The sequence below is a fragment of the Manacus vitellinus genome, unplaced genomic scaffold, assembly GCF_001715985.3.
Source record: "Manacus vitellinus isolate BGI_N305 unplaced genomic scaffold, ASM171598v3 scaffold_44_pilon, whole genome shotgun sequence".
NCBI classification, from domain to species: Eukaryota; Metazoa; Chordata; class Aves; order Passeriformes; family Pipridae; genus Manacus; species Manacus vitellinus.
This window is the reverse complement of record NW_021940565.1, coordinates 1,208,901-1,232,031: the sequence shown is the minus strand read 5'-3', so window position 1 is coordinate 1,232,031 and position 23,131 is coordinate 1,208,901. Positions and strand designations below refer to the sequence as shown.

Genomic DNA, 23,131 nt, shown 5'->3' with positions numbered 1-23,131 from the left:
CATCGGGGGGGGAGCCCACAATGCCCCCCTTGATGCAGTTACCCTCCCTTAGGGGGCAGATGGCATAATATGATAAAATTCTGATAAAGCAAGGAATGCCCAGGGAGGTGGTGGAGTCAGTGCCTGGAGGTGTTTAAGGAAAGAGTGGACATGGACTGGACTAGCTGATATGGGTGTGTTTGGTCACAGGTTGGACTCGATGATCTTGGAGGTCTTTTCCAACCTAATTCATTCTGTGATTCCGTAATGGCAATGGCAGCTGATTCAGCCCCCAAAACCGCAGTGCCACCATTACAGGCAGTGTCTGACATCAGCCAGTGTCACTGGGGCACCACCCAACAGGCACCCTAAGACCCCCCTGCCCCAACTCTGCCAGGGATGCCTGGCAAGGATACCCAGTTCACACCCCCAAAATCCAGCTCCTACGTCCAGAATAAGCAGCCTTCCAACCCCAGTAGCCCCTTTAAGGGAATGGGTTCAAACTCAGAGTAGGTTTAGGTTAGGAAAAGCAGAATCTTCCCTGTGAGGGTTGTGAGGCCCTGGCACAGGTTGCCCAGAACAGCTGTGGCTGCCCCGTTCCTGGAAACGTTCAAGGTCAGGTTGGCCAGGGCTGGAAACAACCTGGTCTAGTGGAAGGTGTCCCTGCCCATAGCAGGGGGGGTTGGAACAAGATGTTCTTTAAGGTCCCTTCCAGCCCAAACCCTTCTAGGACTCCATGATTCCATCCTCCCCAGGGCCGTGCCTTCCCTCACGCACACACCCACGTCACCGGCTCCCAGGCGGAAGGTGCCCGTTGCTCAGAGCCCCCGGGCAGAGCTGGGCACCAGAGAGGTGGACACAGCCCCAAAATCCAGCCCTCCACTCCCTCCCCAGCCCCTGAGGCCAAGGGAACCCCCAGCACTGGGGGTGCCCATGGCTGCTGAGGGCTGGTTGCTGGCTCTGTCCCCAGGAAGGCCATTATCCATGCTGAGCCCCACCTAGGTATTTTAGGCGGACTTGCCATGCTAGAAAAACAAGCCTGCCAGAGCCAAGCCTTGCCAGGGCAGCAGAGGGCAGGGGCTCCACACGGGGCACAGCTCTGGGGAGTGACAGGGCCCCCTGAGACAGCCTGGCTTGGAGGGACAGAGCCTGGTGGACACAACCGGTGGGATTGCTCCCACCCATATTCTGCGGGTCCAGGCTGATGGGAATGGGGCAGAAGATGGTCTGCTCCAGCCCTGCCAGCTGTAATTAAATGCTTAAAGGATTATCACACCTCACCATCCAACCAGGATGGAGAGACACGCAGCACTGTGCAGGGCTGCTGTGAAAGGTGGTCCCTCACTACTGACAGAGACCTTGCCAGGACTTGTCTTCATCCAGCTGGTGATTAAAAGACAAAAATCTCCTGTTTATGGATGTCATCACCGTTATCTTACCCTGGGTCAGAGCCTTTATATTCAGGGCTCATCAACTTGATTAGGTTATTCAGAGGAAGGAGAGGTGCTCAGCACCAGTGTAATTGCCAGCATCCTCCCCATCCAGCTCAGTCCTTCCTCCGAGGCAGCCCAAATTCCTTGAATCCTTTTTTACATGCAAAAGCAGCATGAACCCTTAAGGTGTAGGGGCAAGAGCCCACACCCCAGGGCTCCAGCTCCTTTTGGGGTGAGCCACACCATTGCTCATCCGCTGAAGCCCTGGGGTGGGGATGCTCCTGCTTCCTGCTGCCCCAGGAACAGCGGGGACTGCCGACCCTACTGCCCAGCTGGCACGTCCCATCCCCAAGGCTCCCCAGCCAATAGCCTCCTTCAGCAGCGGGGCGTGGAGTTTTCCAGGCACAGACTTGCCCCAAAAGCCTTTTTTTTCCTTTTAATGCTGCTGCAAAGCAAGAAAGGAGGCTTTTCTTCCACCTCAAACTGGGAAGAGACAGATTTTCATTGCAGAACACCCTGAGACAGGGCATGGAAAGTCAAAGATGAAGCGGAGATTTTGAAACAACCCTTTTTAAGATGGATTTGAGAGTAACTAAGATGAATTAAAAGCAATCAAGGAGCAGTAGAAGTCTGGGGAGGTTTTAGAAACACCCTCCCGTCGCCGTCTGCCTTTTTGTCCTCTCTGGCTGCCAGTGGAGCCTGCAGGCAGCAAAGCCATGGGACGGGTGCTGGGTGACCCTGGATGCCTGGCTGCTGAGCCCCAGCCAGCCCTGAAACCCAACTTTAGGCTTCCATGGCACATTTAGGAAGCTGATTGGTTTTCACAACCAACTCTTCAGCGCCCAGCTCGGCATCCTTAACTTTGGGAAGAGTTGTACTTCACTCCTACATAGCAAGGCCACGGGCTAAGGATGACCACAGAGGTTCCCATGCTGCACAAGTCTCTGTGCAGCAGCTGAGCAGTGGCTTTAGTTCATTAAGCTCATCAACTCTAAAATCTCCTTTCCCAGACTAACACCCAGCAGGAATCTCCTTGAAGTCAACGAGGCGTGGGCAACATCAACAGGCTGAGAGCCTCAAAGGCCGCCACGATCTCACCAAAATCATTTCAGCCCTGCAGAACTTGTTTCGTGCACCCAAAATGGATTGTTTTCACAGACACAAAGCTACCCAGGTTGCCTCTGTGCTGAGTTAGAGAGGAGAAGAGGAAAAAGTAGCTGGGTTTTATGTATTCAGCCCTTGAAGTGATGGAAAGGACTATCTTTCAAAGAACGGAGAGAGGCTTTTATCATCCACTTTTGAAAGCATGAATCTGCCTGCAAAACACCAAAGGCTCAAAATGGCCAGGTGAGCCAACCCAGGACCTTCTTGCTTCTTTTTGGTTGAGAAGGTTCGGGGCCAGGGAGATCCTGAAATGGACTTTCTTCCTTGAAAATTAAAGAACACGTTCCTACCTAATTGTGTGATTCCAGGAACTGACTCCAAGGAAAACACGCAACCAATGCAAGACTCATGATAGAATCATGGCAACTCCGTCACCCAGCACTGGCATTTTGAAAGCTGTTCAGAGAAGTTTGCATCCAACTGCCCCATAAACACCTTGGAAATACCAGTTGCAGAGGAGGCTTAACAGTTTTCCTCTCCAGCTTCACAAGACGGGAGTGATGAACTCAGTGGAGCCTTCCTTGATCTGCAGCACAGCACCGCTTAAAGTGTGGTCCTTCTGTAAACAAAAGAAAAAGCCTCATTTCCCCAATCAATGTCTCCAAACAGCCTCAGAGGGGGAGTGAAAATTGTGCCACCTGCCATCTCCCTGACATTCCAATCCAGGTGGCACTTCTCCACCAGTGGCACGAGTCACACCTCTGCTGAGACATGGCTTCAGACGAGACCTTTGGAAGAGTCTGTGCCACGAACCTGCCAGCTTTGCCAAGACAGGGAATAACACATGGAGTGGATGTAAACTCCGATGGCTTCCCACCCCCTGCATTGGCTCTGCCAGGCTGACACCTATGAAGATCAGGAAAGCCCCTTGTAGCCCCCAGTGGCAGCTGGGAATTGCTGACTCTGCGAGACAGGCTTGGCCAGAAATAGTTGATTTCTACCTTTCAAGCCCAACCAGCCTGTAATAACGAGAGGCGCAAAAGCAAATCCGGGGTGCATTCTCAGGATGTGATGAATGTGTTCACGTAGTTTGTGTCTGCAGAGAGACTACAGTAGTACCAACCTCCCTGCTATTCACCCTCTGCTGATTCATCCCTGCTCCAAAGGACAGCAGCAACACTGCCCTTGCTCTTTTCAGAGGAACCTGGCAGGATCAGGAGGAACTGGCACTGTCATTGGTATGTCTGGGAAGGGAACATTTTACCTGCAAACTTGAGATCTACCAACAGTCATAAAGGATCACCATGACCCAGGCTGCACAGAGCAGATGTTTTCCACCCCAGCTCATCTTCCCAGTTTCCAGGAGCAGATTGGAGGAGGCCACACCGCCCAGATTTGCCACATCATTATTTGGCAGGTGGTTTAATTGCAGCGCATGAAACTGAGAATACCACAGGGATGACAATGGAGCACTCCTCTCTTGCTGTGACAGTAGTCCTGCAACGTAAGCAAGGTCTCACCTACCAAGGACTGCTGTGCCCAATCACAGGTTCACTGAGCAGCACTAACTTCATCACCTCTCTGGAGCAACGCAGCTGGACATGGACACTGGATCAGGCTCCTTGCTGAGCTCCTCGAGGCAAGCAACGTGAAGGGTGGGGTCCCCTGCAGCCTCCTTTATTTTGCTGCAATAAAAGAAAATAAAATCTCTGGGACACCCCCAGAGCTGGTGTTAATTCACCTCCAGCAAATTCTCAGACAAAATCCTAGTTCAAGTCAGCCTAGATTTGACTGGGTGGTGAGAGACAGGCCAGCCTGCAAGAGGAAGCCACCAGGAAACAACAATGGGGAGGGAACACAGCCCAAGGGATATGGAAGGTCTCGTACAGGTAGAGCAAAGGACTGGAACACTGGGGCCAAGAGAAACATTCAGAGCAAGAACCAACCAGACCTGCTCCAGGCCATCCTCACACAGCACACTTGAAAAGCAAACAAAGGTATCTATGTTCCAAGTGCACCCCCACCATGCCCCTGGTCCTGCCCAATTCTCACCCTCCAAACCAGAGTTGTTCTTTTCTCCTCCTATTCCCTAAATTTTTGCAGCACCTTATTCAGGAACAAGCAGGAAGGTGCAGGGCTGGGGCTACGGGTTTTGTTTGCTCTAGTTTCCAGGTCTCACAGGGTGCCTTTCCCTCCCCCACAGGACCCGCATCCCAGAGAGCGCCCTGTGCTTTCAAACTCCATTACATCTCATCTGCATTCCTGCCAGGCAATGGCCCATGCTCCGGGCTGGGTGCCAGCGGCTGGGCAGCCCCCCTCCTCTCCTTCCTGCACTCTGAAATCTCCTGGCGTTCAGCAGCTCCCCACCAGCTCCTTTTCTTCCGAGGGCTGTGTTAATGAGAGCCGGGACATTGCAGAAACCCTTGTGCCAGGCAGGGCACGGCGGCGTCTGGAGCAGAGTCAACATTTCAAGTGCTCCAGCGCTCTGCCAGGCATTTCAGGACGTGGGATGGCTGCAGCTGGCACCACGCCCCCTGGGAGCGGGTGGTACCCAGGAAGGGAGGCACCAAAACAGTCCCACTCAATCCAGCGTGCCATGGGGAAGGCGGCTGCCTGCTATTGCCCAACCCCGGAGCTGCACCAGGTCCACAGGTGAAACGGCTGTCACAGGCAACCGCGCTCCGAGGATGCCGGGAAGAGTTGCACAAACACCACGGTAGAAAGTCAGCGCCGAAGTGAAGCAACGTAGACTTGCAAATGAGGAAATGAGAGCCTTCATCACGCTGATTACTGGGCATGCTGGGCAAGGGCAGCAGCGAGGCAGCAGTTTGCTGTGTCACCCGCCGGAGCGCCCTGGCAGCGCTCCCACCACTCGAGCCCATTTTAAAAGAAGCCAGTTCTTCAGCCAGGAAAGCGCAGATCAATTTTTTTTTTTCAATGTGACAAAGCCACTTCCAGGGATGGATGCTGACGGCTGCAAGTAGATCACTGCCCAAAAACGCAGGATTCATGGAGCAAAATCGCTGCGGGGCGAGGAAAGCCGCGACACGGATGCTCTCCTGCTGCTCGCTAATGAGCGCACAGGGGCCGCAGCACCACTTTGTCTCGGCCCTTTGGACATGAACGACCCACCGCTGAGTTGGCTGGTTCAACCCCCTGAGCTCAGAGGGCTGAGACGTGCTTCTGTCTGCACAAGGGCTGTGGATGGTGTTCCCGGCACGCTCCACTGAGGACCAGTCCTACTGCACGCTGGCACTGCGGGACTGCAGCAAAGCTGCTTCAATGAATGCAGCGAGTCCTCCTCCTCCAGGATGAGGTACCTCTTTAAGGAAAAGCAAATAACAAGTAACTGCTCAGCACTGAGCAACGCCTTGGCAATGGTTTAGTTTACACAGGCCCCCCTAAAACGCACACACCCCTCCCAGGCAGAGGAGGGTGATGAGGAGCAGACTGTCACACAGCGTCCTCCAAGCTGCAAAGACCAACGCTGGGTTTTGTACAGACCCTCAAGTAAATGAAAAGCAAAGCTTTTCTGCTGGGCTTTAGGCACCATAACACAGCAGAGGTACCAGATCAGCAGTGGCCACAGGCACTGAGGAGGCTCGATAAACACCTGGGCTTACACACCTCATGCTGCCACTCCATCGCCACCTGCCCACACGCCTGTGGTTTGGCACTGCAAGTGCTCAGCCGTCCTCTTAGAGGGCTCCAGGACCTCTCACGTGCTGAAGTGGCTTGGGTTTGTTTTGTGCTGGAAAGAAAACAGCAAAGATTTAGGAAAGTCCCACCAATACATAAAGTTTCCATGAAGCAACGCTTGTCCCATCAGCGAAGAAGTGACTGGTGCTTGGTAACAGCAGCTCTGTGGAGCTGTAACAATCTAGGAGCCTAATTAAGGGATCCCAAACAAGACTCTCTGCAGAATTTAATTCCCAGATTGTTGGTTGGCAGTAAAAACAGCTTCCCCCAAAAAATGTTTTAAAACCCAATTTAAACAAACTTGTACAAGGAGAAATTTTTCTCCCGCAGTACACTCCTGCAATGACTGCTTAATGCTATTTTCTGTTTTTATCAACACTCAGCTTTAACAATAAGGAAATTCTAATAACGTTATGATTATAATTAAGGCAACTCTAATGGGATTTTGTGGACTGTGATTGGCATCCCAAGTACAGCATCAGGCAGAAAGGGGAACGTACAAGGGACAAATCTCCAGGACACCTTCAGAATTAGCAACCATTTGGGTAATTATAAAGCTCCATTTTATAAAAACCAGGAAACAAGATTAATTTATAAATCAGTTTATTTACAGATTTTGTTCTCTTAAAGTACATTTCAGTTACCAAAGATATTTACACTGGTGTACACAGGGACCACCCTGGTTATTTTACAATTCTTAATTACAAAAAAAAGAAACCCCCAACCCCTCCACATCCTCAGGTCTGTCTACTGTGCAAAGCTGCTGTGGATGTGAACATGAGCTGAAACTGGCCCAAACCCCAAGTTACCAGGTTATTTACACAGACACAGTAAACAGGTTTCTTTTCAGCATCTCCACAGCACAGTACACGGGGAGACGGAGCCTCCCGAAAGGCGGCTTTGCAAATGTGTATCAAAAGGCTCTGCAAAGTCAAGGGAAAAAAACCCCCTAGTAAATGCAGGTTAATTACAGTATTCCTCTTTCATCTGTATATAATCTTGCATTTAACGCTTAAATTACAAATAAGTTTGATAGTTTGCTTTTCTCCATTTTAGTTGGTTTGTAAACACTTCAGATGCACTAAATACCTTATAAGATCCGACTGTTTCTCTGCTGAAAAGTACTGTATTTTCCTAATATTCTGAAGGTAGCAAAGGGATATGAAAGTGGGAACTGCACACAGTTCCTTGCAGAATAGTCACTTAAAAGGTCTCTATCACTGTGCTACTGAAGGTCTTCTGCAGGTACACACTTATTCAAGTATTGCAAAAAGCTAAGGCCACTTTTTCAAGAAAAGAAAGGGAACAAGATGGGATTTTTCAATCCCTCATTCCACCTTATGAGCAACAAGCCTTTTTTGAAAGACAGAAGTACTGATATCCCACAGTGCAGCTCATGGAGCGTCCTGCTGTGAGAGAGGTACTCGTGCCCCATGTCCTCACAAGCCTGGGCTTTCCCACCTGGCCCTGGGATCCTTCCCAAAACGGAGTGGCATCTCCCCAGTGATGGCAGCCACTGCCCCGGACAGCTCGTGGGTCTCAGCAAAATGTCTCAAGCCTTGAATCTTCTAACGTGGTTGCACTGAGATAACCAGACCCAGGAATATCATCTTGTTCTTATAAAGGGGAAGTTGGGGAGAGAAGTAGAGAATTCAGCCCGTTTGTGGGACCCCAGGCTTCCCCATATCTCCTTGTTACCAGCCCAACCCAGACCAACCACTGCAATGATCAGTCCACGAGTACTCAACCCACTCGAGGTTTTGAACATACACTCAACCCAAAGCAACTCAACACACTTGAGGTATTGAGAAAGTAATTCATGTATGTTCTTTTTAGGGTTGCTCCTAGCAAGGATTGCTACTGAAAATAAACAGTGATGTCTGCAAAGGAATAAAGCCATTAGTTAGACACAGCTTCCTTCTGTCCAAACAGCTGTAAAAACAGTTACTGCTTCTGCTGAGGGTTCTAAAGCCAGCAGTTTATACCTGTATAAACAGGTATACCATCTCCAACAGACTGCAGTACCTTGTCAGGCCTGACTGTACGACCTCCTCCCTGCTGTTGGACAGACCAGAAACACCCCACAAATCCCTCAGAATGGCCAAAAAGCCTTGGGCATGCAGGGCAACCTTCTCAACCCTGACCATGGTATCTACAGAACAGAACCTAACCTGATGCTCCAGGTGCAAACCTACACTGCAGGTTTCTGCCCTCTTTCCTTAATTGCTACGTACAAAAATAGCAATCCTTGCTACTGAAAAGATACACCCAGGAAAGGGAATCTGAGGTGGTGACCCAATCAGTGACACCATGCTGGTTAAATCTAGCAGCTTTAGTTTGCTTCTGTCTTAAGAACTTCCTGGTTCAGCATCATGACATTTTACATGGACAAATGAATCACTTAAGAAAAAAAGCTGAGCAATGCTTGACCAGACTTCCAGCCAGCCAGAAGGGCCACCACTGCGGGACAGACATGCATATGCCCATTGGATGTGCCCCTACCCACCACTACCTCCTCCTTCTCCTTCCACTCATTAAGCTCCCATGGATATGGTTCCCCATTAACTCACAAGTGAGGTGCTGGCAACACTACATCTGAGAATCTGCATGGACCTCTGGCAAATCCAACATTTCCCAGTGCTGTCCCTGAAGAATTACCAGCTGTGTGTCATCGTGCAAAATGCAAATATTCCAATGATAGCTTTCAAAAAACCCCCCAAACATTAAATGACCCAACCAAAAAAAAAAAAAGGTGGAAAAGAGAAACCAAACTGGAGCAGCAGCAGAGGTGTGCACAGTGGGGAGCCCAAGAACCAAGCAGGTGAACAAAATGGTTGAGATCTCCCCGCCATGTCTGTTGTGGGCCACAGCATCTCTGGGGCACCTCTGAGGCTTCAGCGTCTTTCTGCACTCCAGCATGTCTGGAGAACCCGACTTTCCTCTGGGTCTCATCCCAGGTTAGCAAACAGGGACATCCACTATTAAGGCATCAGAGTTCGACCCCAGACTGTCTGTGTTCCTCCAAGAAAAACACAAGGACGGGAGGAACAGGTTAGGAACGAGCACTCAGCAGAAGGACACTGCAGTTGAATCCAGCACCAAACCAACCAGGTAACAGCTGCCCATGGTGCAGAAGTTCTGGGAAAGGAAGGAAACAGATGGAGCTGGGAATTTTCACATCATTTTTCAGCTCAGCGCCCTCAACTCTCCATTGTCTCCGAACCAGGTGTGGTGAAACTCCACTCCTAGTCCTTGGTCACTGAGGTTTGGTTCTTCTCACCTTCACCCCCCCTCGTATCTGCCTCGAGAAGCTGGAGGTTTTGTGCGAAGAATATGGGACTTTGGAAGTCTCCAAACCAGATGCTCTCTCAAGTTCGTCTGTCCCAAAACACAAGACAGTGCAGCCAACTGCACAGGACACTCTCCTATAACCCACTTAATAAATTATCTGAAAATAAATAAAAAACCCACAAGCACAAAACATGCAGACAGTCAAGCACCAGACACCGCTTTCTTTGGTGAATACTCTCTGTTCTCTAAATTGTTCAAGTAACAGCTTCTCCAACTTATTAGGTGACAGTGAGGGAGAAAGCTGAGGGATTGAAGGCCAAATTTTTTGTGAGGAAACATTTTCCACTCCTGCATGTCTCGTGCCTGAGAAAATCCTGAGTATCCGTCGTCTGGGAGCAGCTGGTGCTCCAGGAAGAGAAGTGCTACACGGTAGGAGGAAAGTTGTCCAAGGGCTCATCTTTCACACATTAGGCGGCCGTTGTCTTGCTCCGCCTCAGGACTGAAGCAAGTTACATCGGCAAAGCAGCAAGAATTCTTTACTTGTATGCAGGAAGCAACATCATCTAATCTCCCTGGACTGGGCTGGCACCATGCTTAGTACCACATCACAGAAGAAGGATGAAAACCAGCTTCACAGAGAAGTGAATTAAATGGGCTCTGGAGCAGAAGGAACTGATGCACATTGTCAGGGCTGCAGGAGAAGAGGTGTTAAGATTATAACACTGTTCAGTACGGTAAGTCTCCACTTATGACCAAAACCTGACCGAATTGTTGCTTCTCCAAATTACTCACATTTCTAAAGACAAGCTGAGTACTGATGGCTGACAGCCATTCCAGCAAAACAGCCAATATCCCAACTCAACCCAACCCTTTCAGGGAAGAAGCTGAACATGTCAAAGCCCCAGGCTGGGGCCCCAGACAGCCGCTGACAGTTCTGTGCTATAAATGCATTGGCACACGAACAGTCTTGAGCACTCCACAAAGCAGCCTTGAGTGAGGGATCAGCTTGTTTCAAACAATAAATCTGAAATGAGGTCTCGAGTGGTAGCAGATGCGAGTTCAGGCTCCTTTCATCGCATCTGAACTGCCTTGAGACCCTGTGCATGGAAGTCCAGCCGCAGCAGGAGCAGGTGGAGAGCAGGTCAGGGGTCAGGGAGGCCCTGACTCCGTGGTTCTGCAGCTCTGAGCTCGCTCCAGCACTGTCAGACAAGCAGCAGCCTCCGCTGTTTCTCGTTTATCTGGTTCAGCACATCAACAGTGTCTCTGATTAAGGCCTCGAAGATCCCATCTGCCAACTGCATCTTTACACACAGCTCATCCTCGTCGTAGTTCACCCACTGCGCTTCCTCCTCGTGGAGCTCCTGCACCTTGGAGGGAGAAAGGCAATACAAACATTACAATTCTGTTGCTCTAGGATAATATCCCCTGCAAAGTTCCAGAAAGAGTCCAAAACAGTGTGTATCTGCCAAACAACATATCTGTCTTTGTAAGAGATTACAGGAAACGCTTGGAATAGCAAAATGAACACAGATCCCTGTGAGCCAGGCTATTTCACTGTATGAACATTTTCTACCTTTCACTGTAGCTTCTATTTTAAAGGATTTTATATTCCCACACAAGTTTCACTTGAAAGAACTCAGATAATGGGATATTCTTGGCCAGCAGCAGAAGCTCTGTTAAGAGTCCCTAATTATGTTATTTGCAAGAAGCTGATTCGATGAGGTTTGAACCGCTAAGAAATGATGCAAAGGCCTTGAACGGGGGAAGAAGAAAAAGAAAAGACTTTACTGCAGTTCAGTTTAAAGAACTTTAAGGAAACAACTAACTTCTCCAGTTCTTCTGCATAGGAAAATAAAATGCTGGCATATGTTTTAAGACAGCATTACAATTCATTTGCACAGTATACTCCATGCTCTGCTGGATTTGCACAGAATACTCCATGCTTCATTGGATTTGACAGCATTATCACAAATGGAATTTTGTACCATTACATTCAAAGAGGACTTATTTCCTTCTATTCCTAAACGGTTGACAAGGAAAATCCTCTTTTACTGGTCAGTGACAAATAGGTGGTTTAGTATCAGACTGAAATATTTAATTTCATTCAGCAAATCAAGTTTTATTGAGAGTCTCCAAAACTGGACATCTCCAATTATACTTACTAAAATTTGTCTTAGTGACTGTTTCAGTATTGCAGAGACACCCTAACAAAGCTCAAACTTTTTAGAAAAGAAAGAATGGATGCAAACATCGCTTGCACTTAAAATGACAAAAAAATCCTGTTGAAAGCTCTTTCTCTACTCAGATTCAGCAGAAATCTCCTCTGACCATAAATCTTACACTCTGAACTCAAAATACATTTACATGGTACAAGTGGGGCAGACACCTAAACACTGCCAAACCAAGGTTAAACACACTGAAAAATCCACTAACCCAGGATAAATAAGTAACAGTGTTGTTTTCAAAAGAGAGGACATGAACTACAGCTCAAACACCCTCTCTTCCCTTTGCCTGAAGCTAAACCTCCCAGAAACTGGTCTGGTTTGAAGCTGACAGCTGCTGCAGCATAATGATGATTCAATAACCCCAGCACGGTGGGAAGCCCAAGAACAGGCTGCTATGGGAACCCCGGGGAACAGGCACTGCTGCAGGACTTGCAGCCATTCATGAGGCCTCAGTTATAAATGGGGTGTCGGCGTGACAGCTCCTTTCCTCTCTTAAGAGCTTGGGGAGAGGGGCAGGGATTTCCTGCAAACAGCTTTGGAAGAGTCAGGTTACCTGCTTACAAACCTGTGCCAGCACAGCCAGCGCCTTTGTCCCACACAGCTGTCAAAGACAAGGCATTCATGGCTTCATTAGGCTTCTTATTAATAAGGAAGAAGTAACATTATTGGCAATCAAACTTCCAATGAGTGTTGCAGGTGAAAAAATAATGTAAATGGTAGGCTAACAAGAGGCAGATAATTGGGTGTGGGTTTGTGTGGGGGTGAATGTCTGAAAGACTCCTGAACTCTCCCACAGAAATGTGCTGCCTGCAACCTGTATGTGCTGGTTGTAAATTCTGATAAAATAAACAACAGCAGCATGTTCCAGGTCCTCCCATCAATAAAGAGGCATAAGACAGAAGGAGAAATTTGCAGACTGATCATTTGTGGTGTGTCTGCACCACAGACTATTCAGATAAGGAAAAGCAAGACGACCAGGGTCATGAAAAGAAGAGGTGGTGCCAGAAAGAATGGTTCCCTAAAAGCAGAAGTGGTTTGGGAAAGAAACCACGGGGCTCAAAGTGAAAAGGTGAAGATCCTTGCTGCAGGAAAGATCCTGGAAATGGGGGAAGATCCTGAAGATGAAGGAGGTGGGTGGAGACAAGTGCTGGGGGACGCCCAGGGACCTTGACCGATGACGTCCAAGGCTGGTAACCTGGAGCAGCTGCACGATTCTGACTGATGTGATTTTCTGCCTGACCCTCCCAGGCCAGCAGCCACCTCACTGCTAAAAAGTAAAGCCAAGACCTAGAGATGGTACTTGATCCAGGCAGGGAAAGGCTGGATGTTTAATAGCAGGAGAATGATGAAGACAGGAAAACAGTATTGTGATTGATTTTCTCTTGCCTCTATCATTCCCCTCTCTCTCAGAGGCACAGTGCACAATTTCCTCTGGCATCAGGAGGACTTCCTCGAGCATACTTTTGGAAAACCGAGAGAATGTGCAATTCAGAGCTGCAGGCAAGTCTTGTCTATAGTGTATTCAGAACACGTGTGGACACTGCCATGCTGGCTGCAGCCATCTGAGCCAAAGCAGTTGTGACTCCTTTGTCTGGGAAAGGTTTGATCCACTCCTTGTGTTACCACAAAGTGCTCCTAAGCAATGGAGACAGTTTGCTTAATACCTGACAACTACCGTGGCTTTCATGGAAATGGGCTTTGCCTTGTGTTCAGTACCTGCCCAGCATTTAAGTTCCTGCACACTGTCATGACAAAAGTAAAACTGCACCAGGAAGTAAGAGCTCTATACCAGAGAGACACTGCACTTGGGTAAAGTCAGGAGAACTACAGTTTTAATGAAACTGAATTCCATGCTACAGGAAAAGATAAACAGTGATGCAATGCAGAAGGCTCTGTGAGGTTTTTTTTAGCTCTGTGCTCTTTCTTTTGTATGCACACTTTTTGTTTTAAAACAGAAAGAAAGAAGGAGGCATACATGCAAAAGGAAAATCAGGAGATAGCATGGTCACACAATCCTGCTGGCCATCTGATAAATGTCACAGCACCCAAAAAACCCCACTTAAAGTAATATAATCAGAGTGAGTTGACATGTTTCAGTTTCTGGAGGTTCATGTTCAAAACCACGAATATCTCCAAAATAAATGACATTTAAGGAGTCATTAGACCATTTGGGAGACTGAAAAGAATAAAAACCCAGATATAAACTAGTGCCTTGGAAGAATGCCAGCAGGAGGAAGGCAGGCAGGTGCATTCTCACAGCTCTCAGTGTGCCTGGAAATCTTAAGACACACAACTGAGCACACAAGCAGGCTTTGAGACTCTTCTTACTGTGCACTCCCCCTGGGTTTAGATCTGGGGTGCTGCAGAAGTGGGATTTCCGACTAAGCCAGTTTGGTAGGAACAGCCCTGCTTTGTTGCAGAGTTGCTGCATAGAAAGAAACATTCTGGGTCTTAAGTCAACAGGTCAGAAGATCAAGCACTTTCCAGCACTCTGTTGGCAGCTCCTCAGGTGTGAAAACTAAACACACAGATTAGGCAGTATAATGTGAGCTGTGCTTTCTCAAGTTCCAGATAAAAGGGAACGGGAAAGCAATGCCAGAGTTTGTTTTAGCCCCACACAAACAGATCAGCACAGGGAGTTCTGGCTGAAGACCCAAGTGGGAAAAAAAGGAGTGGAAACAACCTGTTGTTAGTACCTGAACTTAAATAAGGAGATATGAGGGGTTTTGCTGTAGTTTAAAAACATGTTTTGGAAGGTGCAGGCAGCCCTGATGTATCGAAATGCAGCACCTCAGCCTACGGGTACATTTGACATTCTCCACACAGCACAGACTGCACACAGGTCGTAAAGGAGCAACATGAAGGGACATAAGACGAGGAAAGCAAACACCTGGACATTCCCTTCACTTGATTTTAAACAAAGTAGCTTTTCATAAATGTGAACATCCCGTACTTGTTTACTGAAAGCAAGATTTGCAGTAAACGTTAGTAACCTGAGCAACTATCCAGCAGATCAGAGAGATCCCTGAAGGCATCCCAACACAAATGCTTTCTGAAGACAGAGATGACTATCAAAGGTGATGCAAAAAGGACAAGAGGAAGATGGTTTTTTTTGTCACTGGCACTAAATCATGGCTGCATACTGGTGACACCACATTCGTGTCAATGCTGGGAAGGTGCAGTCGAAAGCGAAAGTGCAACTAAAGATGCACGGTTTGGAGGAAGCAGCAAACCTAAAGGCAGAGCAAGGATACAAAGGACATCCTGTTCCCCCTTAGTTCCCAGCAGCTGTGACAGCTGACTGTGGTCACCCACAGGTCCCAGCATGCCCCTTCCCCACAAGGCTGAACCTACCATGGGGAATTGGGTTTAGTAAAATAAACCCAAAAGGACACACTCAGGGATAATCAGGGAGAGAGTAAGCTGGGTAAAATAGCCTGGCATTGGTTTCTGTGCCCAAAGAAGAAATAAAAGTTATGCCCAGCTCTTGGATCAGGCAATACTGGACAGTCAGCATGTTCAATCCTCTCAAAGTCACTAAAACACACAGGTTGTCTCCACAGAAAATTGTCAAGGGATGTTTTCATTTTAAGGTTAATTTTACTTAAAGGGGAAGTGAAACTGTGCTCAAAGTTTAAATGCAAATAACAGAAGCATAAGAATGTTCATTTCTGCTTTAAAAAGATCACCTTTTATTTTAAGTCATTGTCTTTACCAGTAGCAAAGTAATGTGGAGAATCAATCAGCTCATGTATGTACTCATGACATCCCCTGCACATTGCAGGAGGCTAAATACCCAGAAAAACTTGAATAAACCATTTTCAATTGTGACTTTTAAAGAAGCTTCTACAGCACCTAAACCTACCAAAAAAGTCTCAATTTCCCTTTCAGGAGTTTGGAAAACTCCAAAACTGACCTCTTGGTTTAGGGCTTCACTGTGAGTTACTAGGGAATAGGCAGCAGGTCTTGCACTGACCTGTATATCCACTTCTGGCCTTGGATTTGTGTTACTACAGAACCCACGACCTTAAGTACAAGTTGGGGGCTGATTAGGAGATAGAGAAAGCTGTCCAGATACTTCATGTTTTATAGAGACTTTTAATAAAATAGGGCAAGGGAAACTGAACACTGTTTCCTTAGGTTTTCAGTTAGAAGTTTCTCTGATAGTGTCTCACATTACAGTATAAATTTGTTAGCAATGCCACTGAGACTGCCTTATTTCCTAAAGCATGGCACTCTGCAACCTTCACAGAGTTATTCCCAGTCTTCAGCTAAAATTTCATTATCATATTCTTGTGAGAACAAAATAAAATTAAGCACATTATTTATTAAGCCAAACTTGTAAGAGCTTCATTAATCTTTGATGTCTGGGTCTGCATCTAAATCACAGACCAGATTCTGAACTTCAAACTTATTTCACCTGAAGCACTTTGGATGCCTTCAACTAGGAAAAATTTTTCCAGTCAGGAATCTTTCTAAGTATGTTGCAAAGAAATTAGGTAGGTAGTACACGAGCACAGTAGCTCTATTATTAGTTCTCTTGGGGATCTAAACATAGATCTTTTTTTGTGCACATTTTCATAACCTCCATATCCCAGAATCAAGGCTATCAGGATGTATTGGGACCTATACATAGGTATTCTATTTACATACAATTAAACCCCTGGGAAAAACCCTGTGTTGGAAACCTCCCAGTGATGGCCAATTAAAAGACCACACGACTTATATGTGCGTGTGTGGAATCAATTCCAGGTACAATTAAGTGAAGCACAGTGTTAATGACGACTCATATTCCCAAGCAGAACCTTCACTATCATTACAGCCAATAAAGATGTTAATCATCCTGCAATACAACCCAACAAGTAACTTTCAAAGACCAGTACACAGCCAGACATGCTCCATCTTAGGCAGTTTTAACACTGAACTGTCTCTGCCCCAGTGGCAGCTGCATTCACTAGTTCAATTAAGTTCTTTGTACCACCGTCTCCAATTAAATATTACTTCAGAATAAAAGTATTTTAACTTAAAGCAAAAGAAAAAAACACATATTCCCTTCCAAAAGAAAAGGTTTAGTGAAATAACTCAGTGTTTCCCTCTGTAAATTCATGCTTTAAACTTTTAGGAGTGAGCAAATTTATACTCCAGTCAAATCAGTAGGCAGAATTCACTCAAGTCACCTTAACTCACTGGCACAGGACCCACCCTCTGTAATACCTCATGCACACTTTGTACCCTTTAAACAGCATGACTGAATACTGAAAATACACTCATGCCACATTTCAGCCTGGTGGAAGCACCTGACATGATTACCTATTTTCATTCACTTACCAGTATATGATCCACTCGGTCGCGTTTCTTCCGCCCAAATTTCATCATCTTCTGCCAGTCTGTTTTGTGATTAGGCTCCTTCCTCAGGCTGAACAACTTCAGCACTTCAGCTGCAATGAAGCTCTACAGAACAGTAAAGGTGAGATTTATCACATCCGAGCTAAGAAATGAAAGGTATGCACAAAGTACCTCCCCTAAAAAGTCACTTTATAAAATGGAGAACACCTTTCTGTTTAGCTCAGAGACACAGTGTATGCATCAAAGTTACACTGGAAGTCTCTCGGGCAGCATTACACAGGTAGGACAATTATTAAACTCAAGCTGGGGGCAAAAAAAAGGCACTGACTGCTGTAGCAATCATGAGAACAGAAACTTCCAATTCAACAGCACACAAACAGAAGGTTCTGACAAATCACTTTATGGGAGAATATTAAAGAAAAGGAGAGCGACCATTTGGTGTCCTCGTCCTGTGCCCCTGCTGTCCCCTGTCACACGTTTTTGAAAGTCTTCTCCACTAACAGTGTGATCTAGATACTATTTCTGTCTTTTCTAGACAGTTAACATGCTGTATCTTCAGCAGGTTAATCAAAATATTGCCAACCCCTCCTCAATTTCAGAAGAAATAGTACAGGTGGAAGTCTTCATTTATGTCCTGATGAGCCATATGGAAGGTTCTCGTTTGAGTGCTTTCAGGGAGACAGTTTTTTCTGAAATGTCCAGCCCTAAAAATTTAACCTAGGTTCAGTCAGGCTTTAGCTTTTTGGGGTTTTGTCCTTTCTTAAGCATTACCGTCATTAACAGGAGATCTCCTCTGGTTTGCTAAATACAATGCCCTTGCCAGTCAGATTTTGGGTCCCTCTGGGCAAATCCTGCTGTCCTCAGTGAGGCTGGCACAGGTGTGTATGTATGTCTGAGTAAAAAATCCATCTCATCCCATTTGGCCCAACCCTACCACTGGATCCATTCCAATTTAGCCATACAGAGTTCCATGGAAATCTGCTAAAGCAGCAGCCTGTCAGCATACCAATTTTATAAGATCAAGGTCATCCTGGCAATTCTACACAGAGGACTAAGGTTTAAAAGCAACCAATAACAGCCAAAAGGACAGGGAGGCAAATCTGTTGAGTAAAAATGGATCATTTTGACAAATACCCTTTCAGGTTTGCAGTCTCCTTTCTTTTCTGAATCCATCTCTTGCTGGATTCATCTGTTATGATCTAACGCTTCAGGTAAGTGCTAGTACAATGTTTTTCACCTCACTGTCCATGCACAACAAAGATTTCTTCCTACCTTGATTTCATCCAGATCATTTGGATCTTTGACTCGGCGAAAATAAGCAGATGCAATCCTACATGGCTTCATCCAAATAGGCTGATTTAGATTAGGATCCTCAGCAAAGATTTCCCCAAAGATCTCCCTTGTTAAATCAAATACCACCTTAACAAAGAAAGAAGTAAAAGTTACGGCTTCTGTTGTCCATGGTAAATGTTCAAAGGGCAAGACCAAGGTGCCTGAAGGCTGTACCTTTTTATAAACCTGCTTGTTTATCGTGTCCGTGTCCTGCTCCTGGAGGGAACCACTAAGGTCTGAACGAAGGCTGCAGCTTTGAAGATCGTGGCCCAGCTCCCTGAGCTTCCAGAGTTCCTCAGCTGCTGCATGGACCATACCTTCCACCTCCACTGCAGTGTGAGGGACTGCCAGGGGCTCCTCACACGGCTTTGTTGGCCCCTTCTGCAGTTCCACCTGGGGCAGCACTGCCGGCTCCTCGGCTTCCTTCTGCTGGAGCTTACGGGAACTCAGGCCATAGTCCTCATCAAACCAGTCCTGATCATCTCCCAGCACACTCAAGAACTCACGGTTGAGCTCGAGCTCTGCCAGTCTCTTGGCAAGCTCTTCCTGACCACTGGCACCAAACACTGGACTCTCCTGTGAATTAAGATCCACAGAATAAATATGAAAGGGTGTCTGTCACACCATTGTCTAACTCAGCTTATGTTTTTAAATGCTTTACTGATGTAGTTGGCAGCACATGCACAAATACTCAGGCAAATTAAGAAATAGCTCACAGGAAAATTAAGAATGTTTTGAATCAAATACCTGGGGTTCCTTGAATACTTTTGGGGGTTCCTACAGACCTTAAAAGGCTGAGCATCCTGCTCACTGTTTGTCCTGTTTATGAAAGGCTGACTGGTTTAAAGACTGATAATGGGACACACAACTTTTCATTTCACTCACCAGCAGTCTCAGATCTAAATCAACAGCCTAAAACCTTTTAGCAGGTGATGGCTGTTTCAGTGACAAAGTAGTGCCCACACTGGTGAAACAGGCTGAAGCTTTCAGTGGTGACCAAGTACTGAGATCCTTGGCAAAGCAGACAAGTTTGCTGGGAGCTCTAGCAGAAAGGACAAGTCCTATATCTGTACCATTAATGGTTATTCTGGGGAAGCCTGAACTTCCACTACTCATCATATATTAGTTCAGTGGATAGGGCAGGCTGACACCTAAATGACCTCAAGAGCAATTAATTATGTTTGAGAATGACTCTTTCATATTGAGAATAGATAGAAGTAAGTTTAGAGTCTATTTTGCCATTTTTAGAATAAAAACTGAGGGTAAAGATTAAAGACAAATTGAATGTGGAAGCAGAATGCAACTTAAAAGAAGTATTTTTCACTTTCATGTGCCCAACTGTGTCTTTCAGCCTGTGTGGCTACCAAAACAAGCCATGCACTGGGATACACAGGAACTTGTAAGACACGTACATACAGGTAATCTCTACATTGCCCAACAGAATTTGGGAGAAAACCTGGTGCCACACAAAATGCCTTGGATTCAATCATTACCAGTCAAAGAACAATCAGCTCTTAAAATCAGTGCAAGATGTCTGTTACTCACTGGTCTGGGACACATGTCTGGAGAGGAAAGTTCTTCTCTGTCATCTTCCAAATCAGAACTTAGGAAGAAGTTATTCAGTCCGTCTGGAATCTGCTTTTCAACCTGCTGGGATGGGTTACTGGATTCCTCCTTCACGTCACAGAGCTCCTGGTTGCTGAGCTGTATTTTCTCATTCCTGACCTTCTTTATTTGCTGTAACTGATTGACTGTGTCTTTCACAAAATCTCTAAGTAGGCTGTCAGTCAGCAAACTGACCTTTTCCAGTTGGTCTTTTGACTTTTCTTCCTCTCTGAGTGGCAGTTTGAGCTGTGCTTCTAACTGGTTCTTTTCTTTTGTCAGCAAATCCAGAAGTGGAGTTGCAGACTTCTCCACGACACCAGGAGACAGATCATCTAACTTTTCAGCACATTCTTCTCCCAGTGTCTTCTGCCTTTCCAGTTTTTCAGAAAGGAAATCTGAGATGTCATCCAACTGAACAGAGGAAATCTCATCCTCAAGACTAGAAACAAGAGGAGTGTGGGTGGCCTCCTCCTTTACAGCATCCTTCAGATAATCCACCACTGATTGTTCTTGGGCAAATAAACCAGTAGCTACAGAAATCTCCTTTATGCTGTTTGCTTTAGATGACAACTCCTCATCAACCCTTTCCTCAGCTGAAGCCTCTGAAACAGCTCTATCTGCAGGAGCTTTATCCTGGGAATAGTTCTCTATTGCATTTCTGCTCTGGCTTTCATCCTCTTTGCCAGGTTTGGGAATTCCTCTGTCTTTCTGCTCAGCTTTGTGTTGCTTCTCCAGTCTGTCATCAAAGAATGAGTCTTCATCCTTATTTGTGTCTAACTGGCTATCGATACTTTCTGTAATGTGAGAGATTTTCTGAGGAGGAGCAAAGATACCATGTTTCTCTTTGCAATCAAAGTATTTGATACCATCATAAGTTCCATTATTGTTCCCTTCAGGTTTATCCAACTCCACGCCAGCCCAAAACCCTTTGGCAAATTTAGTCAGCCCTTTGAATCGCAACGTTCCAGGCTGGACTTTGCTCACGAGTACTCTATCACCAATGTTGAAATTTGACAAACTATCTGTTTCTTCTGTGATTGCAACAGGGGCCCACAGAGGGGACCCGGTAGGGGACTGTTCCTGCTCCACATCTCTGCGTTCGGTGTTTTTCATAAGTTCAGTTGGGGACTTGAGTTCCAGTAGCCTCTCTGAATGCATGCTGCCAGAGAGAGACCTGTCACTGAGGCACTCACTGATCTCACCATCGCTGCCCAGGCTGGTGGATCTGCTCCTGCTGGCCCGCTCCCTGGGCTGGGACTGCTCCCTCAGCGACTCCGCGTTAGCGGAGAGAAGGGATCCCTCGAAGTCATCTTTGTAACGCTCCCCAGGAGGTGTTTCTTCAGCTGACATTTGTTTTCTGGAGGAGGATCCTTCGAAGTCATCAAGGTACGATGGCTCTTTTTGAGTAAAAAGCTGCTCTGAAGGCAGATAACCTTTTTCCTCTGCAGATTTACTGAGCTTATTAGGAGACTCCTTTACACTTGGGCCACTTACAGCCTCTTTATCTGCCAGTCTCTGCTCTAGGATTTCTTCTGTAGCATGAAGACTTTCCACGCCCAAATCAAACAGTTCCTTCTGGGAGTGTTTGTTTTCAGAGCAGAGGTTCAGTGAGCTCTCCTGTTCTTTATCTAACATCAACAAGACATCAGAACTCTCCAGAGGCTTAACATGAGAACCTTCACTCTCATATTCCTCTGACTTTATGGATTCCACATCTTCTGTAATCTCAGATTTATGACTAACAGCAGCATCAACATTGGATGCGTTTACCACCTTGTTCACTGACTCAGGGGATACCCTGCTAATGTCTTTTATGTCTTTCAGAAGAGCTGATGAGGGCACACTATTTAAGGAATCACCAGATCCTGCTCTGGAACTCCCTGGTATTAGAACTGAGGAAGCTGTTCCAGAAGGTTCTCCAGCATGAACATCTGTCACAGCCACTGTCTTGGTGTGCACAGACACAGATCTCTCAGATCTTGATGACGCAGCATCTTGAAGGAAAATAACAAGTGAATTTCAGCAGATTGTATAACCCACAGTTTTACTGAAAACTGCAATCACAGGCAACTAAATTAACATCAAGATTTCTGTGAGAAAATATACAAACTGATGCCTTGGAATATATATTTCTGGCTGCCCTATGAACATGAGGAACATTCATTCAGTTCCAGGTTCTACTGCTTTCCTTTTGATACTTTCCTTCTAATACTGTTCCTTGTACCAGTATCCCAAGGTAAGGGCTCAGTTATTTGTTTGCAAGCCACAAATACAACCAGGATTAGAACGGGAGATAATGAATTGATAATGATAAACAGCAAAATATTGAAAAGTATAATAAAAAAACCCTATTCATGAGTTCTTCATTATTTTTCATTTCCTTACTTTCCTCAAGTGATAAAAGAACAGGAAACAAAAGGAAGGAAAAAGGTTGTCGCTTAATTATGGTTTCAAACAAACCTCAGCAGGAGTAAACTAAATACTGAATATTCAGGAAACAGCAAAACTAGAATCCTACTAAATAAAACCTGTGAAAACCCAGCTTGATCATTATGGTTTTATGAAGTCTGCATCCCCTCTTAAAACCTCTTCTTGAGTCAAGAAGGAAAAGGTTAAAAAATTTTAAAACAGTCAGTCTTCAAATTCTTCATCTGTAGTTTGGTTTCTTCCAGCTACATACCTGCGTGTTCTGAAATGGATTCCAAAGATGCTCTGGATCTCTCTGATTCAGTCAGTGATTTCCAGTTTTTAGCTGTCTCAGGCCTAAAATTGAAAAAATCAAATTGCATGAATTACAGTTACACCAGAGTGTGTTGGGTTTTTTTCTTTAATAAAAAAAAATGGAAATACAAGCATCTATAATACCACACCAATGATAACATAAACAGTTTGCTTTGTCAACATACTGTGATGTTAAAAAGTAGAAATGGGGGCAGAGAGGAGAGTCTGGTAAGTCCTGGAAAGCATTTTTTTAAAAGACTAATTGAACTTCAGTCTTTTTCCCCAGACAAGAAAAAAAAAGAGAAAAAGAAAATAAATTGGGTTCTTTCTTTTTTTTTTTACTTGAATGCACTAAAATTGCACCATCTGCTGGAGAAAATGAAACACTTAAAATAC

General features: G+C 46.0%; 1 protein-coding gene across 10 annotated transcripts in view; it reads right to left on the bottom strand.

The window, feature by feature from the left end:
• Positions 1 to 6,162: 6,162 nt before the first annotated feature.
• The window catches only part of CEP350 (centrosomal protein 350), a 69,045-nt gene continuing 52,076 nt past the window's right edge, over positions 6,163 to 23,131 (bottom strand). For 9 of the 10 annotated variants that reach the window (XM_018079032.2, XM_018079039.2, XM_018079040.2 and 6 more), the window contains 6 exons: positions 22,695 to 22,777; positions 19,955 to 22,008; positions 18,584 to 18,985; positions 18,350 to 18,496; positions 17,060 to 17,182; positions 6,802 to 10,873 (listed from right to left, as the gene is read on the bottom strand). In XM_018079032.2, the coding sequence (XP_017934521.2) occupies positions 10,709 to 10,873; positions 17,060 to 17,182; positions 18,350 to 18,496; positions 18,584 to 18,985; positions 19,955 to 22,008; positions 22,695 to 22,777 (2,974 nt within the window). In that variant the 3' untranslated portion in view covers positions 6,802 to 10,708. Of the gene's footprint in view, positions 6,268 to 6,801; positions 10,874 to 17,059; positions 17,183 to 18,349; positions 18,497 to 18,583; positions 18,986 to 19,954; positions 22,009 to 22,694; positions 22,778 to 23,131 lie in introns of those variants that run through there. The other variant, XR_001921501.2, reaches the window with a different exon arrangement.